Consider the following 24,712-nt stretch of genomic DNA (forward strand, 5'->3'; position numbering starts at 1 on the left):
CTTGAAGGCAATTAACAGAGATTATTTGACATATGTTTTAATTTACACATTTTGCAAATTTAGACTGGTCCCTTCCTCAGTAATTCAAGTGAGTGAGGCTGTACATTCCCTAGGTATAGTTAAAATGTTTGAGAAGAAAAAAACACATGAAGAACCTTGATAATTTTATTAAAAGGTAGCAGAGGACTCGTCAGGAAGACAAAGAAGGAAGCAAACTAATAATTAAGTATAATTTTCTCAAATAGAGAAATATAAATTTCAGCAAATTTGTACAACTAAGATGAAAGTCATATCTGAAACTTGAGAATGGAAAAAAAAAATCCTGTTATATCCAATTCTATTGATTGCTAAGTTAGTATGTCCCTTCTGATGTTTTAAAGATGAAAAAATTGGAAGACTATTTCTTGGAATTACAATTACAGCTTGAATGAAAACCTATGAAATTATCTATATTCTTATTATATTTGGATGTAATAGGATTCTTAGTGTAAATGAAGAAAAGGAGAAAAAGTTGGATATATGCTAGATTTAGGGATCTAGAAATTGCTATTAAATCTAGAGGATTCTTATTCCCAAGTTGTTATCATGGCAATTACTTGTCTATACCAGCAACCTATGAAACCTATACCTAGGTTTCATATGAAACCTATACCTTCTAACCTATGAAATTTTTAGGTATGCATACTATTCAGGTTTCCCTGAAGAGGTGACTCAAATACAAGACTTTCCTTTGAGAATGAAGACAGTCTCTATGTAGACAAGAGTTTTCATTGGCACAGGAGTAGACTTGCGACAATCTATGAGCTTGTTTTCTTAGAAGTGAAGTTCTCATTAACAATTATTAGATGAAACTATAGCAGTGCAAAAAGTTTATATGTGTTCAAATAATGTATTGTTACTATATATAACATTTCTTAGCCATTTGGTGCTCAAGGAAAGAAAGACCAAGAAACTACACATACTTGCAGAATAAAAGTCGGGGGAGGAAACAAAAGCTTCTCTCAAGTTTGTATGAGTTTAACCTTTCCTGAATTTGGAAATCTGGACTATCAAGTATGTCAGGATATGTTCGGAGATCAAAACCAACTTGCTTCAATGACACTCTTTTATTCATTCTTTGAACTTAGTCAAAACCTTGACTCACTTCTTACACTGGGGTGTTCTTTGTCTTTTTTGATTTAGAAGAATTTTCACATGTTCAGAATATTAACTTTTAGTCAGATATATCAGAAATAACTTTGTAATTTTATTCTTTGACTTTTAACTTTGTTGACATTATGTTTATGGACTGAAGTTTACATGTTTCATTTGGCTAGACATTTTCTCCTAAGGTTTGTGGGAGTAGTTTCTCCAGTTCCTTGGAGAATGAGGACACAGTAGACTGTCTCAATAACGCTTAAGAAACTGAAGGGCAAACCGTTCTGGTCCATGGCTGCATTGGGAACAAGCTGCTTTTCCTTTAAACAGGACTGTCTGCTTCCAATGGGGCAGGGTGGCCCGTGTGGCGCAATGTCAGCCTGGAGGTCATTTGAGATGGATCCCTTTTATCTAAAATGACATTCTGCCCTGTTAGATGAGTTCTGCTGGAAATATTGGACGTCGTCACAGATTGCAGATCTAAGGGATGATGGCAAGTGATAAGCTTGAGAAGAAACTGCTATGGTCTGAATGTCTGCATCCCCCTCAAATGCAGATATTGAAAACCTAATACCCAAGGTGATGGTATTTAGAGGTGGGACCTCTGGGGAGTGACTAAATCATGAAGGTGGAGTTCTCATAAATGAGATTATAAAAGTCCCTTTATAAAAGAGGCCCCAGATGTTACCATATGACCCAGCAATTCAACTCTTAGGGATCGACCCAAAGGACACAAAAACATTGATTCAAAAGAACACCTATGTACTGCTATGTTTAGTGCAGCACTATTTATAATAGGTAAAACCTGGAAACAATCCAAATGCCCAAAAATAGATGGCTGGATCAGGAAGATGTGGTACATATACACAATGGAGTACTATTCAGCAATCAAAAAAGATAAAATCATGCCATTTGCAGCAACGTGAATGGAGCTAGAAGGAATTATGCTCAGTGAAATAAGCCAGAAGGAAAAAGAAAAATATCAGATGGTTTCACTTATAACAGGAATATAAGGAAACCAAATAAGCATCAGTGGGAAAAAATAATAGCAATACAAAACAAAAACAGACAATTATAAATCAGAGACATACTGCAGGGGAGGAGGAGGGAGAGGGATTAGAGGGAGGGAGGGACTAGTGCAGGGGACTGTGGTGATGGTGCACGGGTGCACTGATGAAGGAAATTCTATGGGAACTACACCTGAGGTGGGGGGTCGCAAATATTTTTTAAAAATGAACAATGATGTAAACAATAAATTAAAAAATTAAAAAAATAATAATAAAAGAGGACTCAGAGAGCTATTCCATCCCTCCCACCATGCGAGGATACAACCAGAAATTTAAATTGACCCCTCACCCAACCAGGCTGTCACACTGATCTTGTACTTCCAGCCTCTAGAACTGTGGAAAATAATTTATTTTTTGTTTAGAATTCAGCTAGTCTGTGGCATTTTGTTATAGTAGCTTCAATGGACTAATTAGAGGTGTTGCTTACATTAACTGAACTATTAGTTTGATATTTCTGGAGTGCCCTCACCAAGGAACTCACATTAGCATGTTTTATATTTGAATTCTACAATATTTTTATTTTGTTCATTCATTCATTTTCAATTTTTTTTATATAGTTATTCTTGAGGATGTTTGTTCTTGGTTTTTACATTTCAATCCAAAATGCATTTGCAATTTATCTAGGTGTAATTTACCTAGTTGTGATATGTGAGGTATGAATCTAATTTACTTGCTTGGAAGACTGACTAGTTATCATGCCATTAATTACGATGAAACTGATCCTTTCCAAATGATTTGAAATATTATTCTTATTATATACAAATAAGTGTGCCAATATTATATATAATAGTGTTTGTATTTAGACTTGTGGTTGAGAAGTATACAGGGAATATGTTTTTAAGGTTCAGCATTCAATGCATCCATATTAAATTCAACAATCACTTTTTTAATGTCCTTTGCCCTTTTTTTTTGGCTTCTGCATTTTTAAGGGTCAGGAGGTAATTTATGATCTATCACTTTTTCAATGTTTATTTTTTCTTGGTTTTGTTTCTAGTTAAATTGTTAAATGTTAAATTGACTCACATGATCTTCAAAACCCCTCATCATACCCTATTAATTTCCAGTTGTACAGAAAGTGAACAGCCATATACATCTCTGTTGTGTTACTTGATGCACAAAGGGTATGAATGGTTTCTATCTTCATTAAGAGCCACATCATTTTTATAATTTTTAAAGGTGAATCTATTAAGTTTAAAGTTTCAAAAACTTAGTTTAACTTCTGCTAGCCTCTTTAATTCAAATGAAATTCTTTTAATTCAAATGAAATTCTTTAATTCAAATGAAAGTAGAACAAGCAATTAGGCATTTACTTTGCCCCAGGGGTTGCTGTACTGTGCCTTCTATCGTTCAAGGAATACACTCAAATAGATATTTTTCATGCACAGAAAAAAAGAAATCACTCTTTCAGGTAAGGAAATTCAAAGATCAAATGTGGAAACACCATACAGAGGGCTGATATTACTGATTGTTGTTTGATTTTAATACTCAACCATTATGAACAATTTTTATGTGGGTCTCCATCCTTTGTTGGAAATCTAAAAGTCTAGATGATATTAGAATGTGTTTGCAAACAGTTATTCTAGCAACTTTCCAGTTAAAACTTTGGAGGCAAGTCACTTTAAAAACTTGACCCTAATAACCATTGTTTTCATTTTTGACAAGCTATTCAATCAAGAGTTCACTAATTCATATTGTAATATCACAGACCAACCAAAACTCAAAAATTTCTAATCTTTCACAACAAATTAACAAAGGATTAAGAAAAACAAATCTGCAATTACCAATGATGTCAAATATGGCACACAATTTGAAGAAGAATCCATATCAGTGAATATTGTAATAAAAATAATATAGAAAGTAAGAATTTAAAATGGGTCAGACATTTCAAATCCTTGATTATGATTCTTTTTACCTTTGCCTCATATTGACACTATATAAAAAATACAATCCTCCTCCTTCCATCAACCTGTGGACTCTTACATTGATCCACAAGAGAGTCACAGCCTCTCCCTTAAAACAGCATTTGAAATTCTGTACATTTCTTTCTGGAAGCTTATCACTTCCTACAGTATTTTGGGTTTTGCTTTAACATCTGCAGGTGTAGATTTAACCATCAGATTTACTCTTGGGCTCTTACTTTGCTGCTCCTTCCCCAGGTTCAACCTTCCACTTGGGCACTGAAGCTATTTTGGTGGTGGCTGCAGCTGGGAGGTAGGAACCTGTTTAGCCTGAGAGTCAGGAATCCATGTTCTGTATCTGGCTTCCACTGGAAGCAACACTTGCCTGCATTCAGCTGCCTCCCTTCTGCTTCTGCTGGCTCTGATGACAGAGTGTTGTGACTCAAGTTATGGGGACACCATCAATAGGGACGTGTTTTCTGTCTGGCTCATTAATGATCCTGGTATTGAGTGTCATCAACACCCAAAAAAACATCTCCAGAAACATGTCCATGCCTTTTATGGCTGGAGGTATTATAGTTCCTGCCCATCTCCACATGGGGCATCACGAACAAGTCAACTCTGCTGAATAGAAACTTTCTTTCTTGCTCTGCTTGTATCCCCAACCCTCCTGCCTCAAAAGGAAGACAAGTAAGAATAATATCACCTGTACCGCCTACTACAGCACAAGATTTTTGTGAGGAATAAATGAAATGCCATTTAAGAAAACAATGTGCCAGGAATTGCCTCAACAGTTTGCATCTCTCTCCCTAAAGTGGAAAGGAACGGAAGTTTCCTTTGTCCACCTTTCATTCCCCTGAAAGTAGAGCTGAAACATTGTTTCAGCTAAAAAAAAAAAAAATAAAATAGTGTGGCTCACCCTGTCCAAGCATTCAATCATTCAACTCAAGTCAGTAAAGCCAATTCCTCCCACCAATAACTTGTATTTTGGCAGCAGAGATAGACAATTCACAAGTACAAAAGCAAGATCATTTTACTCAGTGATGGATACCACTAAGAAAATGGGGGAAATTGCCCAATCCAAATGGGAAGTTGTTGTTCAGTAGGTATAAAGACTAAGTATATAGGTGAATAAGTTCTAAAATCTGCTATGTAAACATATTGTCTATACTTAACAACAATGTATGATATACTTTAAAAGTTCTGTTTTTTAAAAAGATTTATTATATTTATTTATGCATACAAGAGCTTGGGTGTAGGTTAGAGGTGTGAGAAGGAGGGGTTTTGTGTGTGAGTGTGTGTGTGTGTGTGAGAGAGAGAGAGGGAGAGACAGAGAGACAGAGACAGAGACAGAGAGAGAGACAGAGAGAGAGAGGATTCACCAGAGAGAGACAGACTGGGGAGCAGAACAGGCAGATCTACTGAAATACACTGTTGAGGGGAGCAGCAGGGGAGACAGGAGAGGTCTGCTGCACCATGTGGGTTGCTCCCTGGCTGGGGATCAAACTCATGCTTCAGTGGCTAAGGATAGCTTCATAGTGCTGAGATTTAAGCCCTTGTGCCACCAGGGAGGCCCTACTTTAAAATTTGTTATGAGAGTAGATCTCATAGTAAATGTTCTTATCACAAAAAAGGAGGGCATCAAATAAGTACAAATTTTTGAAGATCAATTCTACCTCAATAAAGCTGTTAAAAAAGGAAAAGTAGAAGAAAGGAACCAGAAAAAGACAGATGGAAGAGGTACAACAGTTACTATGTAATCAGGGAAGAACCATTATTATTTATCTAAAAGAACTAAATGTGTAATTAATAAACAGCCTGACAACAGCATAATGTTTGAAATTTCCAAAAAGACTTTCATATGCCTTTTTCTTTTTGTACTTTATAACAACTCCTTGAGTTACACAATCTAGAGACAATTTAAGTTTGAGAGGTAGTCACAAGGAAAAGGACTAAATACAAAGCTACATACCCATTTCCTGTCTGGTGCTGGCCACACCTGGGCCGTATGCCTCTAAAACATCCTTTACTGTCTTCATAGAGTCATTGTATTTGGCTGCCAGGCCAAGGAAGTTATAGGAGCCCATGTTGATGACATCTTTGATGATTCTTCCAGTAAATCTATAGAAAGAAGGGCAGGTGAGAACAAACAGCTTTCTCATTCAGTACCTTAGTGCCTCATAAAAGATTCACAAAAATCTTAGGTCTGGCTCAAATCATACATTTTCTTTCATTACTTGCTTATTGTCACCACAAAATGGTTAGCCTTTAGAGGAAAGCAACCCTGGCAGAAAGCTGGGCAGATCTTTGGAAAAAGGGACCCTGAGCCTTGGAGTATTACACGGCCCTGATTTTCTTCGAGTACCTGTTTATGACATATGTGCTCTGGTTTAAATTCCAGCAAGAACTTTCTAAATGAGAAGGAGCCATGACCACCGAATCTCAGCAAGAAGTAGATGGGCATAAATTGTCGATGTAGCTGAAAAGTGCACCTACTGGCTGACTTTATTGCTGAAACAGGTCTCACTTTATTTACAATATAAACAAGCCACCCCTAGTAACTTAATTTAGTGATTTCCCCTGCTGGCACTATGAGGGCTTGCAGTGGGCTGAGTGATAGAAGATTCTTTCCAAACTTTGTAGTTTTGTTTTTTCTTCCCCCAGTCTGTAATCTGGTGCCCACACTAGAATTTCACTGAAAGGATTTTCTTTCCACCAAGCCCCTCCAGTGGCTGCCTCACCTAAATGTCCAGTTGTAGTCATCTGACACCCTCTCCATCACATCAAACTGAGGCCCCGGGGAACTGCAGATGGGCCGATTCCAGTTGTCTCTGATTCTCATGTAAAGGTTCCGTATGTAAAAATTCTCAAAGTTTTGATATAGAGGCACAAAATTCTGTTATAAAAGAGGCAGAAGATTATCTTTGGTCCCTTATTTTCTGTATTTTATATACAATTGAAGACCGGGGATGACTAGAGAGAGTCACGCATATATTTTATCTGCTGATATTTTTTGAACAAGGGTCTCTGAGTCAGGGTACAGGTGAGGTACACAGATAACTCTTGAGTTCTCCATGCTCAAAGAATTTACATTTAATGGGGGAAGTAAAAATGTGGCAAATAAAGGCAACAAAGATGACAGGTCAATATAAAAATCCCAAAATGAGTGGAAGGGAATTATGTATATCTAAAGCAGTTGGAAAAAAAATCTGTTGGATGAAAATTGGTCTCAAATTTTTTTTAATATAAATATCCGTACTCGTTCTGTTTTCAGAAATGTGGATGCGACTGAATTGTTGGAAAGGTGGAGGACTAGCTGTAATAGCCAAGGGCCTAGACACTGAGTTGAGCCACCCATGGAGATACGTGGCTCCTTTTACAGTTGAAGTAGCAGCACTGTTTTGTGGAACAAAATGTAATCCATGCCTGAGGGATCTGCAATCCCAGTGAGGCTCAAAGCAAGACATATCGAACATTGTCATCTAAAGCCTAGCAGTGAGTACAAGGCAGCCTATGTAAAACCTTGATTTAAGCCAAGTACTTTGGGTGTATGTAAGATTAAAGCCCGAGGGAGAGTCAAATCTTGCTGGAGGAATCAAGATAGCTCTATGTAGGAAGGTACTTGGAGATGTGCACTGAAGATGGGACGAGCTTTCTATGGGTAGAAATATTACTCTACTCAGAATATCCATCCACTGTTTCCTGTGGTGTGGTTGAAAGGGCAATGTTAGCTGGGCATAGAAACTGGGAGCCTAAAGTGTTCATGCAAGGAACTCAGAAATTACCCAGGAGGCAATAGGGAGCCACAGAGTAATTGGGAATAAACTTTCTTAGTCTCCTTCCCATCTCCTTTGAGATATTTGCTTTCCTATCCCTTATGAAATAAAACTGATTTCCTAAGGGAGCAAGGAGGAACACAAGGAAAGATTCTGTGAAGGACTATCTAGTGTTACTTGCCCATTCATCTCCTGAACTATTCCATTCCAGAAGAAAATAAATAGACTCTATAGATTTGATGACTGGTGGCTGCATCCAAACAATCATTAGTCTTTTCTATCATTTCATCCTGTGATTTTCAGTGACAACCATCACTCATGGGGCTGGGGTAAAGTGATTGTGATTATCTATAAAAACTATTGATAACCACATAATGAGGACTGTTTATTACATGTGACTGAATGATGACTGGGGAATTCTACTGGTTACATTTAAAAGTTGAAAATCTCAGAGCAAATCATTTGCTTTTAGATAGCTAAGTATCCTGACACAGGCTTTATTATTATTTAAGCTACAATGTTATGATAATCAGTACAACATCGTATGTTCTAACAAGGAAATGAACATAGAGAGAAAAGGAAATTATGGTATTTTAGGAAAATTTTTTCCAAACTATTTTCTCTTTGGTTTATTAACATTTTTTAAAAACTATGACTGATGGGTGGATTACTCCATATCCCCCAAACTGGTGTCCTTCCATTTATACTTTTAAAATTTATTTATAAACTCATCCTATTTTTTAAAAAAGGAGGGATAGGTGTATAAGTAATGGTTCTAGATTGAATGGAATTCTAGTTTTAGACTTTATGAGAAATTAGTTACTTTAGGAAAACAGTTAATTTATGTAAAAAAAAACACTGAATATTATTTCTACAAAATAAAACAAGATTAATTTCAGATATGGAACCACAGATGCACAAAGTACCTGGATAGCAGGGACATAAAAATCGTAGAGATAAATACCATTTAGTAAATGAATGAACAATGGAACACTCATCAAGAGGCTTCCCTGTTGTCAAGTTGTCACAGATAACAACTCTGCCACACCAGACTTCTTCAGTGTACAGGACATGTTTAAACTTAGAAAGGGAATATATACAAAGTTCAGTACTGTGGACCCATCAGTACTGGGAACATTCTATAAATGTTTGAAAACATTGTAGTTGTACAAAATAAAGATCTTAAGGAAATAACTTATCAGTCATTACTTTTATTTAAATGTAAATAAATTCTATTAAAACATTTAAAGAAACAAAGGCAAATATCCATTTGACATGTGAGAAAAATCAGACCCAGCAAGCTAAGTGATTTGAACTCTGGTCTGGCACCTATCCCAGCTTATCCAAGCTTTCCTCTAAAATATAAGCAATGACAAAAAAAGCATGACCCACAATATGGAAGAATAAGGCCAACAGGATGCCAGACAATGGAGGAGTGTTCAGTCATCATAAAGAACTTGGCATTGACTAGAGAAAACAACTTAGGCCAACTGTCATTGATGCTTCATCATAGTGATGTGTCATCATAGCCCTGAGAAAAGGTGGGACAGAACTTCATCCTGCCCATTCTTTCTGGCTCCCGGTTCAGAGATCCTGAATTTCTACCTGTGAGGAAATGAACAAGTAACTCATCAGTGAGATAAGTGCTGTGAAGGCAAGATACTGGGACTCTAACTTATTCTATGGGATTAGAGAAGACATTCTGCCAGGGAAATGTCCTTCGTATTCAATAGAAACTAAAAATTAGGTTCACAAAATTTCTCTGCCAAAGGGATGGGTCAGTTTTTTTAATCATACAGCCCATTTCCTTGTGTGTGGTATGAGTGCTAGGTCAGAATGGAAACACAAACTTAGTGGTCTACTTGTTTATGAGAGAGACAATGAGCTGGGAAACCTACTTTGAAGTCAAGATCTAGCACAGGAAAGAATTGCATTGCTTTGGGGGCACTGTCTTCCTCTTCCTCTGCCCTTATGAGGCTTCCTGCCTCTGTATGGGTGTATTTTCACCCCACCCCATTCCTTTGAGCACCAGTAGGTTTCTTTAGGAACTGTCAACACCTTCTAAAGGGCAATGTCCTCAAGTCTCAGGTAAACCTCCCACAGCATTTTAACTATGCTAGAAAATGAAACTAGACTAGCTATTGCAAAAACAGAAACATTGCAATAGAACATATCTTTTATCTATCTGTGATTTAATTTATCACTTTGCCTATTCACTATCTTTATTTTTCTTCCTGATACAGTTGAGTAGATATGAAGAAGTCAAGGCCATAAGGACACAATCATTTTGGAAGGTATAAGATGGTTAAAAAAAACCCGAAGTTGCAGCTACAAAGATGACTTTGTTTCTTTTATAATATGACAATATTTTTCCACCTTTAATTTGTAGGGCACTTTATAGTATCCCACATGTTATAGATATATCTACCCAACTGTTATAGACAAATCAATGGGAAGTCGAAAAATGTGAGAGGACAAATTGGGAATTACATTCAGTTAGAAAATCAGTGTTCCTTTCAATAAAACATGCTGTGGGCTAAGTGTTAATAAAGAAGTGAACAAAACATATCCACAATCCATTGTAAAAAATACCACTGAACTTAGAAGGATGTTCCATATTTGATTTAATTATGTGCCCATTCAGTAACAAATAGAATCAAGGACCTGCAGAAGGAGAAAGAATTATTATCAAACATCAATTATTCATTTGAGCCTACAGTGACACTGCTGTTCTCACCTAACATTTCATATTGTAACACTACTTCCTTTTGAAAGACAGTGTTTTTTTCTAACCAGGGCTGAGCTCAGAAAATAATAAAAGAAATTTGTTTTCTATTTTTTTTGAAGATGTAACTATATTATGTACAATTCTTTTAAGTATGAGAAATATCAAGTGAATATGGTTAAGTTTAAATTTTCTTATTAAGAAATTAAGCAGAGGTTAAATAGAGATGTAATCTACCATTCATCTGAAAGTTCTGCGAAATGAAAAAAAATGATATTTAAAAACAAAAAAAAATTGTAAATTCTTAGAAATACAATCAAAGGGGTCTCCCTGGTGGCACAAGGGGTTAAGTTGTATCACTATGAAGCTATCCGCAGCCACAGAAGCACAAGTTCGATCCCTGACTGGCCAGGGAGCTAACCCACAAGGCACAGCAGACCTCTCCTATCTCACCCACTGCTCCCTTCAGCAGTGTATTTCAGTCAATCCACCTGTTCTGTTCCCTACTCTGTCTCTGGTGAATCCTCTCACCCCCCACCCCACCTCTGGCCTTACTCCAGTTCTTGTATGCATGAATAAACAAATCTTTTAAGAAATTAAAAAGAAAAACAATCAAGAGTATTACCAACAGAATCAGAAAACTAGAAGGATCAAAAAAGATAGAACATAAACAAGATCTGACAAATGAAGCAAGAAGACCATAGGAAACTATAAGCATTTCTAGAGAAGACCAGTGTGGACATAAGCTGTGGGGGAGCTACAATCTGAGCATCAATAATTGAAAGACATTGATATTTGGAGTGATTAACTGGTAAGCTGATTCATTCTAATGGCTTAATAATTAAGAAGCAGTAATATTGTCGACAGACAAATCACTATGATGGGCAAAAAGAGCTAAGCAGAAGAATGTTCCAGTGTGAGAGGTGAGAATCCCACATAGCAATGACACAAATTATTGGTCCTGGAAACTCACTCCATTTCCCTTTTACAGTCATTCAAAATAGGTGAATGCACAGACAAATAAGGATTATTAAATACAAAAAAGGAACATAAAATGTCACCCTTATTTAAGGAAAACTAGCACAATAAGAGGCACCAAATTTCAACAAGAAGAACTTGTTCTTCTAGTGAAAAGAGTTAACAGAGCTAATAGAAAAATAATTTAAAAAATACATAAATGACATATCTAGAGAGACATTACAGAACACTGTAAACTTTAAAATGATAAACAGCTCAAAAATATAATGGATATAGCTGTAAAGTAAATTAATAAGCTATAATGGTATATTGATTATTTTTTCCGGACATAAAGGAAAGGACAGAGGAAAGAAAATACAACAGAAGAGTCAAGACATATGTAGGGCAAATTTGGTAGACCCAATATCTCTGTAATAGAAGTTGCAAAACCAAAAGGATGATAAGGTGGTGAAGAGGAGGAAAAGAAGATAAAGAAGAATGAGGAAAAGGAGGGAGAGATTTTCTAGAAAGGAAATATTTGGGTCCCAAAATGTAAAGTGTTTTTCAGGCATGGACACTTATTTTGCTGACCTTATTCCCCTCCATTTCCATCCAGGAAAACAGTCCAATACATTAGCTTCAGGATACGTTTGGGGACCAGAATCCAACAGCAAGGAAAACAAAAGCAAAAATAAAAGAATCTGTCCAACAAAATAAACAATCTGGTCAAGAAATGGGCAGAAAAACTTAAAAGACATTTCTCCAAAGAGGAAATGCAAATGGCCAACAGGCATCTGAAAAAATGTTGAACATCCCTTATCATCAGGGAAATGCAAATAAAAACCACACTGAGATACCACCTTACACCAGTAAGAATGGCACATATCAAAAAAACAAGCAACAACAAATGTTGGCAAGGATGTGGTGAAAAAGGAACTCTCCTACACTGCTGGTGGGAGTGCAAACTGGTTCAACCACTATGGAGAGCTGTCTGGAGGTTCCTCAGTCTATTAAAAATGGAGCTACCATATGACCTGGTAATTTCACTACTAGGGATCTACCCAAAGGACACAAAAACACTGATTCAAAAGAACACCTGTACACCTATGTTTATTGCAGCACTATTGACAATAGGTAAAACCTGGAAACAACCCAAATGCCCCAAAATAGATGACTGGATCAGGAAGATGTGGCATATATACACAATGGAATATTATTCAGCAATCAAAAAAGATAAATTCATGCCATTTGAAGCAATGTGAATGGAGCTAGAAGGAATTATGCTCAGTGAAATAAGCCAGAAGGAAAAAGAAAAATATTGGATAGTTTCACTTATAGGAGGAATATAGGGGAACCAAATAAGACATCAGTGGAAAAAAATAATAACAGTACAAAACACAACAAGGCAAAAACACACAATTATAAATCAGAGACTTACTGCAGGGGAGGAGGCAGGAGAGGGATCAGAGGGAGGGAGGAAGGAACACAGGGGACTGAGGTGATGGTACACGGGTGCATTGCATTGGTGAAGGAAACTCTATGGGGACTACACCTGAGGTAGGTAGGGGGAAGCAAATATTGTTTAAAAATGAACAATGATGTAAAAAAATTGTTTTAAATTAATAAAAAAATAAAAATAAAAAATAAAAAGCTTCTGTCCAGTAAAACTATCATTGAAACAAATAAAGACCCTACTAAACAGGAGAAATTCTTGCACATCTTACATTTGACAAGGGGCTAATATCCAAGATTACAAAGAACACATATAAATCAACAAAAAAGAAAATAAAGAATGTAATCAAATAATGGGCAAAGGAGTTATATAGATACTTCTTCAAAGAAGATATACAGGTGGCCAACAGCAGTCAGATGAAAAAATTTTCAACATCACTTATCATCAAGGAAATGCAAATCAAAACCACAATCAGATACTACTTTACTCTGTGACAATGGTCCACATTAAAAACAAACAAACAAAAAAACAAAAACAACAAATGTTGGTGAGGATGTGGTGAAAGAGGAACCCTCATGCACTGTTTGTGGTATGTAGCTGCTCCAGCCCCTATTGAAAACAATATGGAGGCTTCTTAAAATATTAAAAAATAGATTATGATCCACCATTTCCACTCCTAGATATCTACTAACTTGAAAGGATATGTGCACTTCTATGCTCACTGCAGCACTGTTTGCAGCAGTCAAGTTACAGAAACAACCTAAATGCTCAGATCAGTGGATTAAGATGTGGCATATATACATAACGATGATTATGTATATAAATGAAAAAATAAAAAAGATGAACTCTTATCATTTGCAACAATATGAATGGGACAGAGAAACTTTTACAAAGCCCACCTAATAGGGTGAACAGGAAGCCAATCAAATCAGAATATCTCTGGGTAAATGCCAGGTATTAATAGCTTTTAAAACTTCTCGGGTGATTAAAATGTATAGTCAGGGTTGAGAAGCACTGGTCTAGTATTACTATCATACAAATTGCTGGTTAATAAATTAGATTCCCAGGGGAACTCTAAGGCAGCTCTCTGTGTTGGACCCACACAGGAGCAAACAGATAAGCCACTGCTTGCTACAGGACACTGATTTATTTGCTTTGGACAAAACCATATCTCACACCTAGTAACCTGAAAGAACTCCATCTTTCAAATTACTTGGAAGAAAGTTTCTTGGGTACACCTTGCTGTTGCATTAGGATGCAAAATATGGATGCAAATGGGTATGTTTTAATTTATGTAAAAATTTGAAGATTTATCTTAAAATTTTCTGTATTTAGAATTACTGAAACTTCTTTGTTTCATGTGGGAGTAAAAATTTCTGGAATCAGGCCAGAAATGTCTGGGATGTACTTGTAGGGACACTGGGGAATATCTGGATCTAATGTGAACACGGAATTGCAACTGTAATGGTTTTTAACAGTCTGGTGACATGTAGAACAGGTCTGGCTGAAAATGTTATCAAACCATAGAGACTGATAAATTGTGGCCCTGACGATGCTTGTCATTCACTTGATTATATTTGCTGATATCCTTTTCTAGATTTCGGGCCATTATATCACTGAGAAAGTAATTTCTCTAGAGATATTTAATGAATTATTATTCAACTCTAAATTTACCTTGATTAAAAGAGATATACATGTCCCCAAAATCAGTTTTAAGGAAAATTTAAGCAACATACTTAAACCTTATATCTGTCTATATGGTTCTTTTCCTTACTGGTGTCTGAAGTAACCATTGCCCAGGGATTGGGATTATTTCAGTCCTATCCTGAAGGAAGATTTGGAATTTTTAAATTCTTTCCACTTAGTTTTTATTAAGTAGATCACTAATATTAAGTGAATCAGTTATCAAGTGATTCAGATAAAGTGGATTATCAGAGTCTTCATGTGTTAGAGTCAATTTCTGGATGTTTGGACTAGAAATCAAAAAGCAGAAAAAGCATAAAGAGATTCTGAAATGGGGAAATATTAGCTATCATTTCACTATTTTGAATTATGTTGCATACTATAACTGCATATAAATTTATTAAAATAAGATAAAAATAATGAACAGAATAAAAAAATATAATAAAAAATAAGAAGATTCACTTATGATCTAAAATACATAAATGCTCTTTTCTACCACGATGGAGGGATCAACTTTTTTCTGCTTTCTTTTGGTTCCTGGCTGGTTCGTCTTCTGGGACAGTCTATTCTGTATTCTCAGTTACCCACTTTTTAGAATAGAATAATGCTCATTTTTTCTGAAAAGAACCAGGTATTATTGGAAAGCAGCATATCCCATGTTTCCAGCAGAGACTTCAAGATGTCGTACCATAGTTTATTTCTACAAAGCAAAGAGACTGTAAAAAGTATGGGGTAAGACTGAAGACAGCATTTCTGATGACGAAGCCCCATGTAAAGGGACGTAGTACTTGCATCCATTGGAGTTTACTAGAACTTTGAAAAGTTTTACTCTGAATGCCTCTAAATCTCCAAAGGTCTCAAAAGGAAGGAATATATAATAAAAAGTATGCTGTATAAAAGGTGTTCCTACCAAAGTGAGCCAACTGGAGAGACATCACTTATCTTGTAAAGAAATACAGGGCACTGATTTATCCAATAAGATGTCTGACCCCTGGGAGGTGGTCCTAAAAGTTTTTGTAGCAATAGTGACAAGATTTGCAGTACAGGCTCTGGCCATTCCATGTACGTCCTTATTCAGGACTAAGGTAGCACTTTTCCTCATGGTTGGAAAGCTAGAGAGGAGTTTGCTCAAGGTAGTTGCCAGGTTCTAGACCACATACCTCTCTGGTGGCAGCCTCCATTAATATCATTGAAAACTCAGGCTCTCCCCTCAATTAGGAATGCTCTGAAGAATGTTACCATCTCCAGGGCTCCCTGTGGGATCCACTGAGACCCTAGCTGGGTCTGGAGGACAATTCACCTGCTCCATCATTCCCCTTTCTCTCCCTCACAGGTGTACAGGTGTTGAACTGAGGAAAGTTTCTTGTCCTCGACCCTCCATTTCCAAGTCTGCTTCCTTGAGAGCAAGCTTGCACAAATGAAAATATATTCTCCTTGAAAGATAAAAAAAAAGCTTTGGAAAAGACCTAAATTACTAGCCTTCCCTGGTTGATAGAGCAATAAACTGAAGTAGGTTAGAATAAGAAATAGGCAGATCTGAAGCTTAAACCTGCTAAGGAATGCCATTCTTGAGAAATTTACATTTGTTTCACCCCTATTCCAGGAAGTATTCTAGAATGTGCTGACTTATTGTACATTGCTTACTTATACCTGGGGAGCAGGCTGATAGGTGATAAGAGCTTTTGAAATAAACCAGTTAGTGTTACAGAGGGTCTATGGAGATCCTTGTGAGACTGCCCAAGAGAAACAACTTGCTTTCTCATCTCAATGTCCCAGTTCTATTATCAGTTCTGCTAGAACCTGGGAGACCTGTATCCTTTCTGGAATCAGGAGGACTTCTTTCATGTTTGATTTAACTGTTTCTATACTCTTTACCATACAACAACCTTTATAATCTCAAAACTGTATCTGTGGCCATCTTTTGCCAATATAAGGCCATCCAATTGTAATGAGTGTTTTATAACCATCCTTGCGTCTGACCAAAGTTAATATTTTGGGTCACCCCAGTTTCATACTTTATCATATATATCTCCTAAATATCTTTGCATCAGTTCCCCTTCTTTCAGTGAATGTGATCTTTCTAGTTTGCAAATCCATCTGAAATCCTTCAATATCGTCCCATTGTTCTTATAATAAATACCCATGGTTTATAAAAACCCATTATAGTCTGGTCCCTGCTTGCATCTCAAACAATCTTTCTTCCCACATACTCCCACTCTCACTCACAAACTCTGGTCATTGGAATTCCTTGGTTCCTTGAATGTACAATACTTCTTCTTGCTTCTAAGACATTCACACCATGTTTCCTCTCCATGAAGATTTCTTCTGTCCCATCTTGCCTTGTCCTTTGCTTTGAATCTGAGGCTAAATTCATCTCAGATTCAAAAGTACAAGGAAGAAAAAAAAAGTGTCTAAACTTTTTTCTAAGTCTTGCTTTCACAGGTACAGCTAAGACCAGACACTTATAGACATGCTTGAACTTAGTTCCAAGGCCAGCAGGGAACTGAGAACGGAGGAGGAAGAGTGTAACAACAGAAGTTCAAAACCCCAATTATCTGAAAATAAGTCTCTTTATACTTCATGCATGAAGTATGCTGTACTTGCCAATGAACTTCAGCTAAGTACAACATTTCTTTGCCCCAACCCACTTTTCAGTCAATAACATATAACTCCTTTGTTCTCAACCCTGGTCCTCAAATTTGTATAATCTAATTTTCCCTTAATGGGAGAGGTAAGTTTCCTGCCTCTTTGCCAATTGATTCACAAATAAAGCTGATTTCTCAAGTACCTGGTCCATTTTCTAATCTGTGGGGGTCAGGTCAAGATCCCATTGTTCAGCAACAGCCTTATTACTCTCCAGCCTTCAGGTCTCAACTTAACTCCTGTCACGCAACAACAAATTCAGTTCAGCTGTCTCTCTTCCTCGTTACCTCAATGTCCTTGTTCCCTCAATGTCCTTGACTTACCTCTTATCCTATATATCATGACATGCCTCCTCTCATACATACTTCCAGCAATTCATTTTGTTAGGATTTGCACCCTGAAGGCAAAATTCATATCTGCTTTGGTTATTCTTGTGTCCCCCAAATTGTAGATAGAAGCTGGCACAAAATAGATGTTCACAAGGAATGATGCTTGATTAATGAGTTAATGAATACCTAGGTATAGCAGTGCCTCTTCTGAGAATGTTCTCCTTTGCTAGCTAATCCCAAATTCTCACTTCGCTCACTATGCAAAGTCCTGCTCACCTTTAATTCCGGGCATCATCCCTTCCTGACTTGCTAAGGGAATCAAATGGCACAGATGCTATTTCCCACAGCATCTTCCTCCCCATCATTACTATTTGTCATGTCTTTTACTTGTGAGTCTAGTTGCCTCTCAAATAATCTTTCTCCCCACATACTCTCATTCTCAGTCTCTGGGGCTTAAGAAGTAGAGATAAATGGGTATATATTTATATACCTATTATATACCTAGATATATTTTGAGTAGTTCCTTAATACTTCATCATTTTTAGGCTCTGTATGTGCATAGCCACTTCTAGGAAAATTTTAGAAAAGAATAAGCATTGACAGAGATCCAGGGAGGTGTAATACGTACTTTTTGTTCTTCTCGCTCTACGGCTGCGTGGCATTTTTCTATTCCCCAGTTTCTCAAAAAGTCTCTGAGATAGCCAAATAGGGTTCCAAGTCCATATCCCATATAAGTGAAAACCATAACGTGAAGAGGTGCTTCCTCAAAGGATTCGACAATTGGCTTATAAAAATGTGGCTTCCCATTTTGCTGAAAACACAAAAGAAAATCACAGGTTATTTCTCTCCTATTACAATAAACTATGATACTTAAAACTATGGACTTTCCACCTCTTAAATTGCAAAGAATGTATATAAGGTCGTAAAAGGTGCTTGGAGAAAATTGGAAATTGATAATTAAAGAGAGTAATCAGAGAAATATGCATTATATATACACATTTTCTCATCTTAAAATTTAGGGGATGAAGTGTTATGGCCATTTCAATTTTCTTTTAAATGTTCTATCAAAAGTAAAATATATTCATGAAGCAATATTGGGATAATGTTAATAACTGCTGACTCTTGATGAAGGTTACATGGATGTTAATTATGTTATTTTTACACTTTTCTGTATGTTCCACATTTTTTATAATAAAAATTCAAGTATTTCTTTTATTTTAGGTATCAACATTCTAGTGGAAAATCGTATTAAACCATTTTACTATTAAATTGTTTTGATTCCTGTTTGATTTGCACATAGTTGCTTAATCAATCTTGACTCAGTGGATTAGTGAGTAAATTATTCCTAGTGTTAAAATTTAATTAAATTTTAGTCTTTTATAAATACTAATATATTCATTCATTATTTCACTCAACAAATATAATGCAATGTACAGATTTCCTGTTTTACAATATGATGATCCATAAAAAAGTATTTTGACAACTTGAAATATATAGCTTTTAGTGACTTACCACAGGAAATTGTCAAATGTCTACTAATATTTGATGTATACTTGCACATGTATTTTTATAAAGGATTATTGGGATAATGCTAATATAGAATCATGTTAATTGGACACACTATTTTCGTAACTCTTATAAATGCCATCGTTTTAAGTATCACTGATTCCACCAATGCTGTTTTCTAGAATGTATCACCTTCCTTTTCTGTATGTTGTTTGGGGTGCAATATTTTTGACAACTCTAAGTGCCTCAGTCACTGGATTTTATCCCAGTGACAATCAAAAAGTATATCTGTAAAAAAAAAAAAAAGGGTATCTGTGACATGAATAATTTTGATCTCTACATAATTTGACTTAAAATTTTTTTGAAAAGTCTTATAATGAGATTAAACACTTGAATTGTTAAAACCCCACAAAATATTATTAAAACTCTATTAAAATTCCTTGCCGCTTTATTTATCCATTATATCAGGTTATTTCTCTAGACGCCCTAACCTAACACTGATGGATGTTGCTCTTGTCTAATGTGTCTTCCCCAAACACAGCCTGGTGGTTTAAAATCACAGAATGAGAGAGTATTGCTTAATATGAATTCTTCAGTGAAAGGTGAATGAAAAGTTACATAAATGCCTTATATTGGGTGCCTAGTGTGAGTAAACTATGAGATAGGTTTTGGGGACTCAAAGATGAACAAAAAAGATCTCGTCCCTGCTCCTCACTTCTTGACTTCCCCTTCTAAATAAACTATACCATTCTCTAGGTATGATTGATGGCTGATCTTACTATTTTAGTATCACCTAACTATGTATTCCCTTCCTATGTGTTTAAATATGTGTTTAAACTTGGACTACATCTGTCTCCAGTATTTCAAGTAACTCAGTTAAAACCCGTCTCTTGGTTAATTATGTGTTCATGGGAACACATAATTCTTTCCTTCCAGGGTTTGTCTAGGTTTCGGTAAAAGGGACTGAGTTATACATAAAGAAAGATTTGATGGGCCTCCCTGGTGGCGCAAGGGGTTAAATCTCAGTGCTATTAAGCTATTGCCAGCCACTGCAGCATGAGTTTGATCCCTGATCCCCGGCCAGGGAGATAAACCCACAAGGCATAGCAGACCTCTCCCGTCTAGCGTGCTGCTCCCCTCAGCAGTGTATTTCAGTGGATCCGCCTATTCTTCTCACCACTCTGTCTCTGGTGAATTCTCTCATCCCCTGCACCTCTGGCCTACACCCCAGTTCTTGTATGCATAAATATATCTTTTTAAAAAAAGATATGATGAAATTTTATGACTGGTTAGGGACACTGTCAGGGAAAAGAAAAAAGAAAAGTACTTGTGAGGAACATTATGACAGTGTTGAAAAACTGAACTAGGATATTTAGAAGGAGGGCTGCTTATGGGCAGAAGACAGCTAGTGTGTGTGGCACATGCTGAGTTGGGGGGTGGTTATTGCTCACAATTATGGATACAGGTAAAGAGAAAGACCTTGCCCGCAGCACAGGATCAGGACTCAACTATTAAGAGACACGGTTTAAGCCCTGGTTGCTGTTAACTTTGATAAAGATCAAATCAGAGAGAGAAGGTCAGTGAGACTGAAGCAAAATTCTGGAACCCACTGTCTTTCAGTGTACTGTGGGAGAAGGAGGATGAGTGAAGGGTACACAATGTGTAACTTCAGAAACTTTTCTTAGTCTGATCACAAATTAACCTCTTTGACTGACTTAGAGGATGACTCAGTTCTATGGGTGCATGCAAAGACATAAAATTCCAGGGCATTCAAGGCCATTTATGAGGATCAAAAGGTTTTTTCTTTTTCCTCCTCTGACCCAATGTCCATTTCTGGGCCCCATAGGTGGCCAAATCAAGCAAAGCATTACCCCTGAAATCCATGGGAAATTTCTGCTTGAATTGGCTCTGAGGGAAACTTGAGCTGTACATAACAGATAGTCTAGCTAGATGCAAATAAAACTCTCAGCTGGGTGCATAAGCTGGGCCTGTATAACTATTTTGTTTCCCCCTGTGACTTATTCTGGAGGAAAGTTATAACACAAAGAAGTTTTCAACAATGTTCAGAAACCCCAACCAATATCTACTTTACTTTCATTCATGTGATTTTATTTATCTTTAATTTAATATGATTATATTTAGCTTTATTTGGCAGAGAGAAAATGAGATAATTTCATGGAAAATACAGTTATCTGGAAATACATAGATATTTCTTAGTGGATAGAAATTGCCTCATATATTTCTTCATTTAAAATTGTAGTTAGCGGGCCTCCCCGGTGGAGCAGCGGTTGAGCGCTGGGTTGCGAAGCTGCCCGCAGCCTCTGCAGCACCGGTTTGATGCCTGGCTGCTCCCTGGCCACCGGAGGAGGGTCCCCCATGGCGCGCAGACCTCTCCTGCTGCCCACTGCTCCCCTCAGCAGTGTACTTTGGTCCTTCTGCCTGCTCTGCTCCCCGCAATAGCTCTGGTGAATTCTCTCACCCTTCTGCGCTTCTGACTGTACCAAGTGCTTGTATGCATAAATAAATAAATAAATCTTTAAAAAATAAATAAATAAAACTGTAGTTAGGGAGAATATCCGACAAGGGACTAACATCCAAGATCTACAAAGAAATCATGCAACGTCACTATAAAAAGAAAAAACAAATAACCCAATCAGAAATGGGCAGAAGAGCAAAATAGGCACTTCTGCAAGGAAGACATACAGATGGCCAACAGGCACAGGATAAAATGTTCATTATCACTTATTGTGAGGGAAATGCAAATAAAACCACAGTGAGATTCCACCTCACACCTCTGAGAATGACTGAAAGACCAGAAACAAGGGTTGGTGTGGGTGTGAAGAAAAAGGAGCCATTGAACACTGTTGGTGCAAATATAGATTGATCCAGTCCTTATAGAAAGCAGTATGGAGGCTTCTCAAAATGTTAAAAATAGATCTACATATTACCCAGCAATTCTACTCTTAGGTATCTACTTAAAGAATGGGAAAACACTTATTTGAAGCGATATATGCACTCTCATGTTTATTATAGCACTATACAGAATTGCCAAGTATGGATACAACCTAAGTGCCCCAAGACAGATGAGGGGATTAGAAAGATGTGGTACATACACACAATGGAATGCTACTCAGCTATAAAGAATGATGAAATCTTGTCATTTGTGGACAACATGGATGGAACTGGAGGGAAATGATGCAGAGTGAATAAATCAGAAAGACAAAAACCAGATGGCTTCCCTCATCTGTGGAATAGAAAGAAACAAAACAAAGGAACAGAAAAACTAAAAACTGAAGCAAAACAAACCCTAGATACCTGACTTTAAAACTGAGGCTACCAGACAGGGGAGCAGGAGGGGATAGTAAGGAGGATAAGAGACCCCAACAGACTGTGGTGAAGGATTATGGGTGCTTTGGTGGTGGGTGTGGTAACATACATCAGAAGAGGTAGCAACCTATAAGCTTAAGTCATATACAGTGTTGTAAATCATTTACCTCAATAAAATTGATACAATTAAAAATAAAAATAAAATTGAACTCTGTCACACCTTTTGGGAAAGATTTCTCAGTCTGGGCTGATAGTTATTTTGAATATGAGATTTTGACATCTCAAAGTTAATAAGCATAAAATCATGCTTGATGAGTTTTCTGGTCAAGACGGACACAGCATGGTAATCTGTAATGCACATTCTTTTGTTTCTTCTTCATTCTTCAAGTATTTCTTGAGAACCAACTCGAAGCCAGTTAATATGCTTGAAATATTCTATTAAGCAGACAAAGAATCTTCTTGACCCAAGAAACTTATAGTCTGGTGTTTGCCAAATATTAGCAAAATAGCCCCACAAATAACTCATCACAGACTATGATAAATGCTGTTTATCAAGTTATGGGAAGCTGTAGATGGATATCACCTGGGTGCTTGATACATTTTCAGAGAATAGGTAAGGTTTCGGTATAGAAGAGACATTTGGGTTAAGTAATGAAGGCTAAATAGGAGTTATCTAGCAAAGCAAAAGGATAGGGGGAAAACGATGAGGCACTGTTTACAAGCAGAGGAACAGTATGTGCCAAGACCCTGGGGCAGGAGAGGGGTCCAGAGCATCTGAAGGCAATTGAAGACCTGAAAAAAACCCAGAGTGACTGACAGGAGAGCAAACAAGATTGTGGTCAGAGACGAGGTGGGTAACGTATAGGGTAAGGACTTTATCCTTTATCTTAAGAGAAATGGGAAGTCACTGGAGGTTCCTAAGCAGGGAACTGAAATGAGAGAGAGAAATATATGTAAGCACAAAACCCCACACAGTTTGGGAAGTGGTACAGCAGAAACTAAAAGCATGAGCTCTGACTCAAACTGTGCAGCTTTATGTCCTGTTTTGTTTGTTTTTTTTTTTTCACCTGTGAACAAACTACCTAAACCCTCTTAGTTTTCTTATCTCTAAAATAAGAATAGTACCTGTCTACCTCTCAGATTGTATGAGGAATAAATGGCTCAAACACCTAAGGAACTTACAACAGAATCTGGCACACAGTAACTCTTTGTTAAAGGTGTGTTCCAAGGTCACAGAGCTACTATATAAAAACAGATAGATATTGAACACTCCTGATTATTTGGGATGGGATGGGGCTGACCCTGAGCCTTGTCCATTTGTTCATGCCTATCACAACCTTGACCTAAGTTCCATCCCAAATCCCTGGGACTTCAATGATTCCCCTCTGTCAAATAAGGTTGCCTCAGAGAAGTGTGTCTCACGGTTACGATGCAGGGAAAAAGTAGGAGGGATGACCACAGCTGACGCATTGAGTTGTAGCATTAAAGCTCACTCTTGAGTTTATTGAAATATAAATTATAACAACAACTTGGGCCTCCCCTGGTGGCGCAGCAGTTGAGCGCTGGGCTGCAAAGCTGTCCGCAGCCTCTGCAGCGCCGGTTCGATCCCTGGCTGCCGGCGAGGGTCCCACGTGGCGCGACAGACCTCTCCTGCCGCCCGCTGCGCCCCTCAGCAGTGTATTTCTTCAGTCTGCCTGTTCTGTTCCCCACTCTGGCTCTGGTGAAATCTCTCACCCTCCCACACTTCTGACTGAACCCAGTGCTTGTATAAATAAATAAATAAATCTTTTAAACTAAATAAATAAATGAATTATAACAACCACCAAAGAAGGCTTTTTGCTTCTCATACTTCATCTATTAAAAAAAAAGTTTAAACATTCCTTCCTGTTATTGTGTATACAATTTTTTTTATATTGTTAAAAGGTAATATAGTGGTAAAGGGGGAAGGTCACCCAATTGAGGGAGGAAATACAGACCTTAGAAGGGTTCATAGGTAGGAATGTCCATGAAGGAACTCCTGAGAAGTTTATGCTCTCACCACTTGCCTGCTTTATTCCTCTGGTTTCTCTCTCTGCTCTTTCTAAATCATGGTTCTGATATGGTTTCGAGCAGAGGAACACTGGGTTCTAATCTTCTAGAAATTTATTTGGGGACAAGAAAGTCCATGTATCAATCACATAAGCCACACCAGGAATGGTCTCCTGAGATCTC

General features: G+C 37.2%; 1 protein-coding gene across 1 annotated transcript in view; it reads right to left on the bottom strand.

Moving 5' to 3' along the window:
- The window catches only part of SPTLC3 (serine palmitoyltransferase long chain base subunit 3), a 131,159-nt gene that overhangs the window by 74,303 nt on the left and 32,144 nt on the right, over window positions 1–24,712 (bottom strand). Inside the window, exons 2-4 of the mRNA XM_037494608.2 lie at window positions 18,297–18,479; window positions 6,844–6,998; window positions 6,075–6,223 (exon numbers count right to left, since the gene is read on the bottom strand). Of these exons, the coding sequence (XP_037350505.1) occupies window positions 6,075–6,223; window positions 6,844–6,998; window positions 18,297–18,479 (487 nt within the window). The remainder of the gene's footprint in view (window positions 1–6,074; window positions 6,224–6,843; window positions 6,999–18,296; window positions 18,480–24,712) is intronic.

This window comes from Talpa occidentalis, unplaced genomic scaffold (genome assembly GCF_014898055.3).
Source record: "Talpa occidentalis isolate TD23 unplaced genomic scaffold, MPIMG_talOcc4v2.1 talOcc4.10, whole genome shotgun sequence".
Taxonomy (NCBI): domain Eukaryota; kingdom Metazoa; phylum Chordata; class Mammalia; order Eulipotyphla; family Talpidae; genus Talpa; species Talpa occidentalis.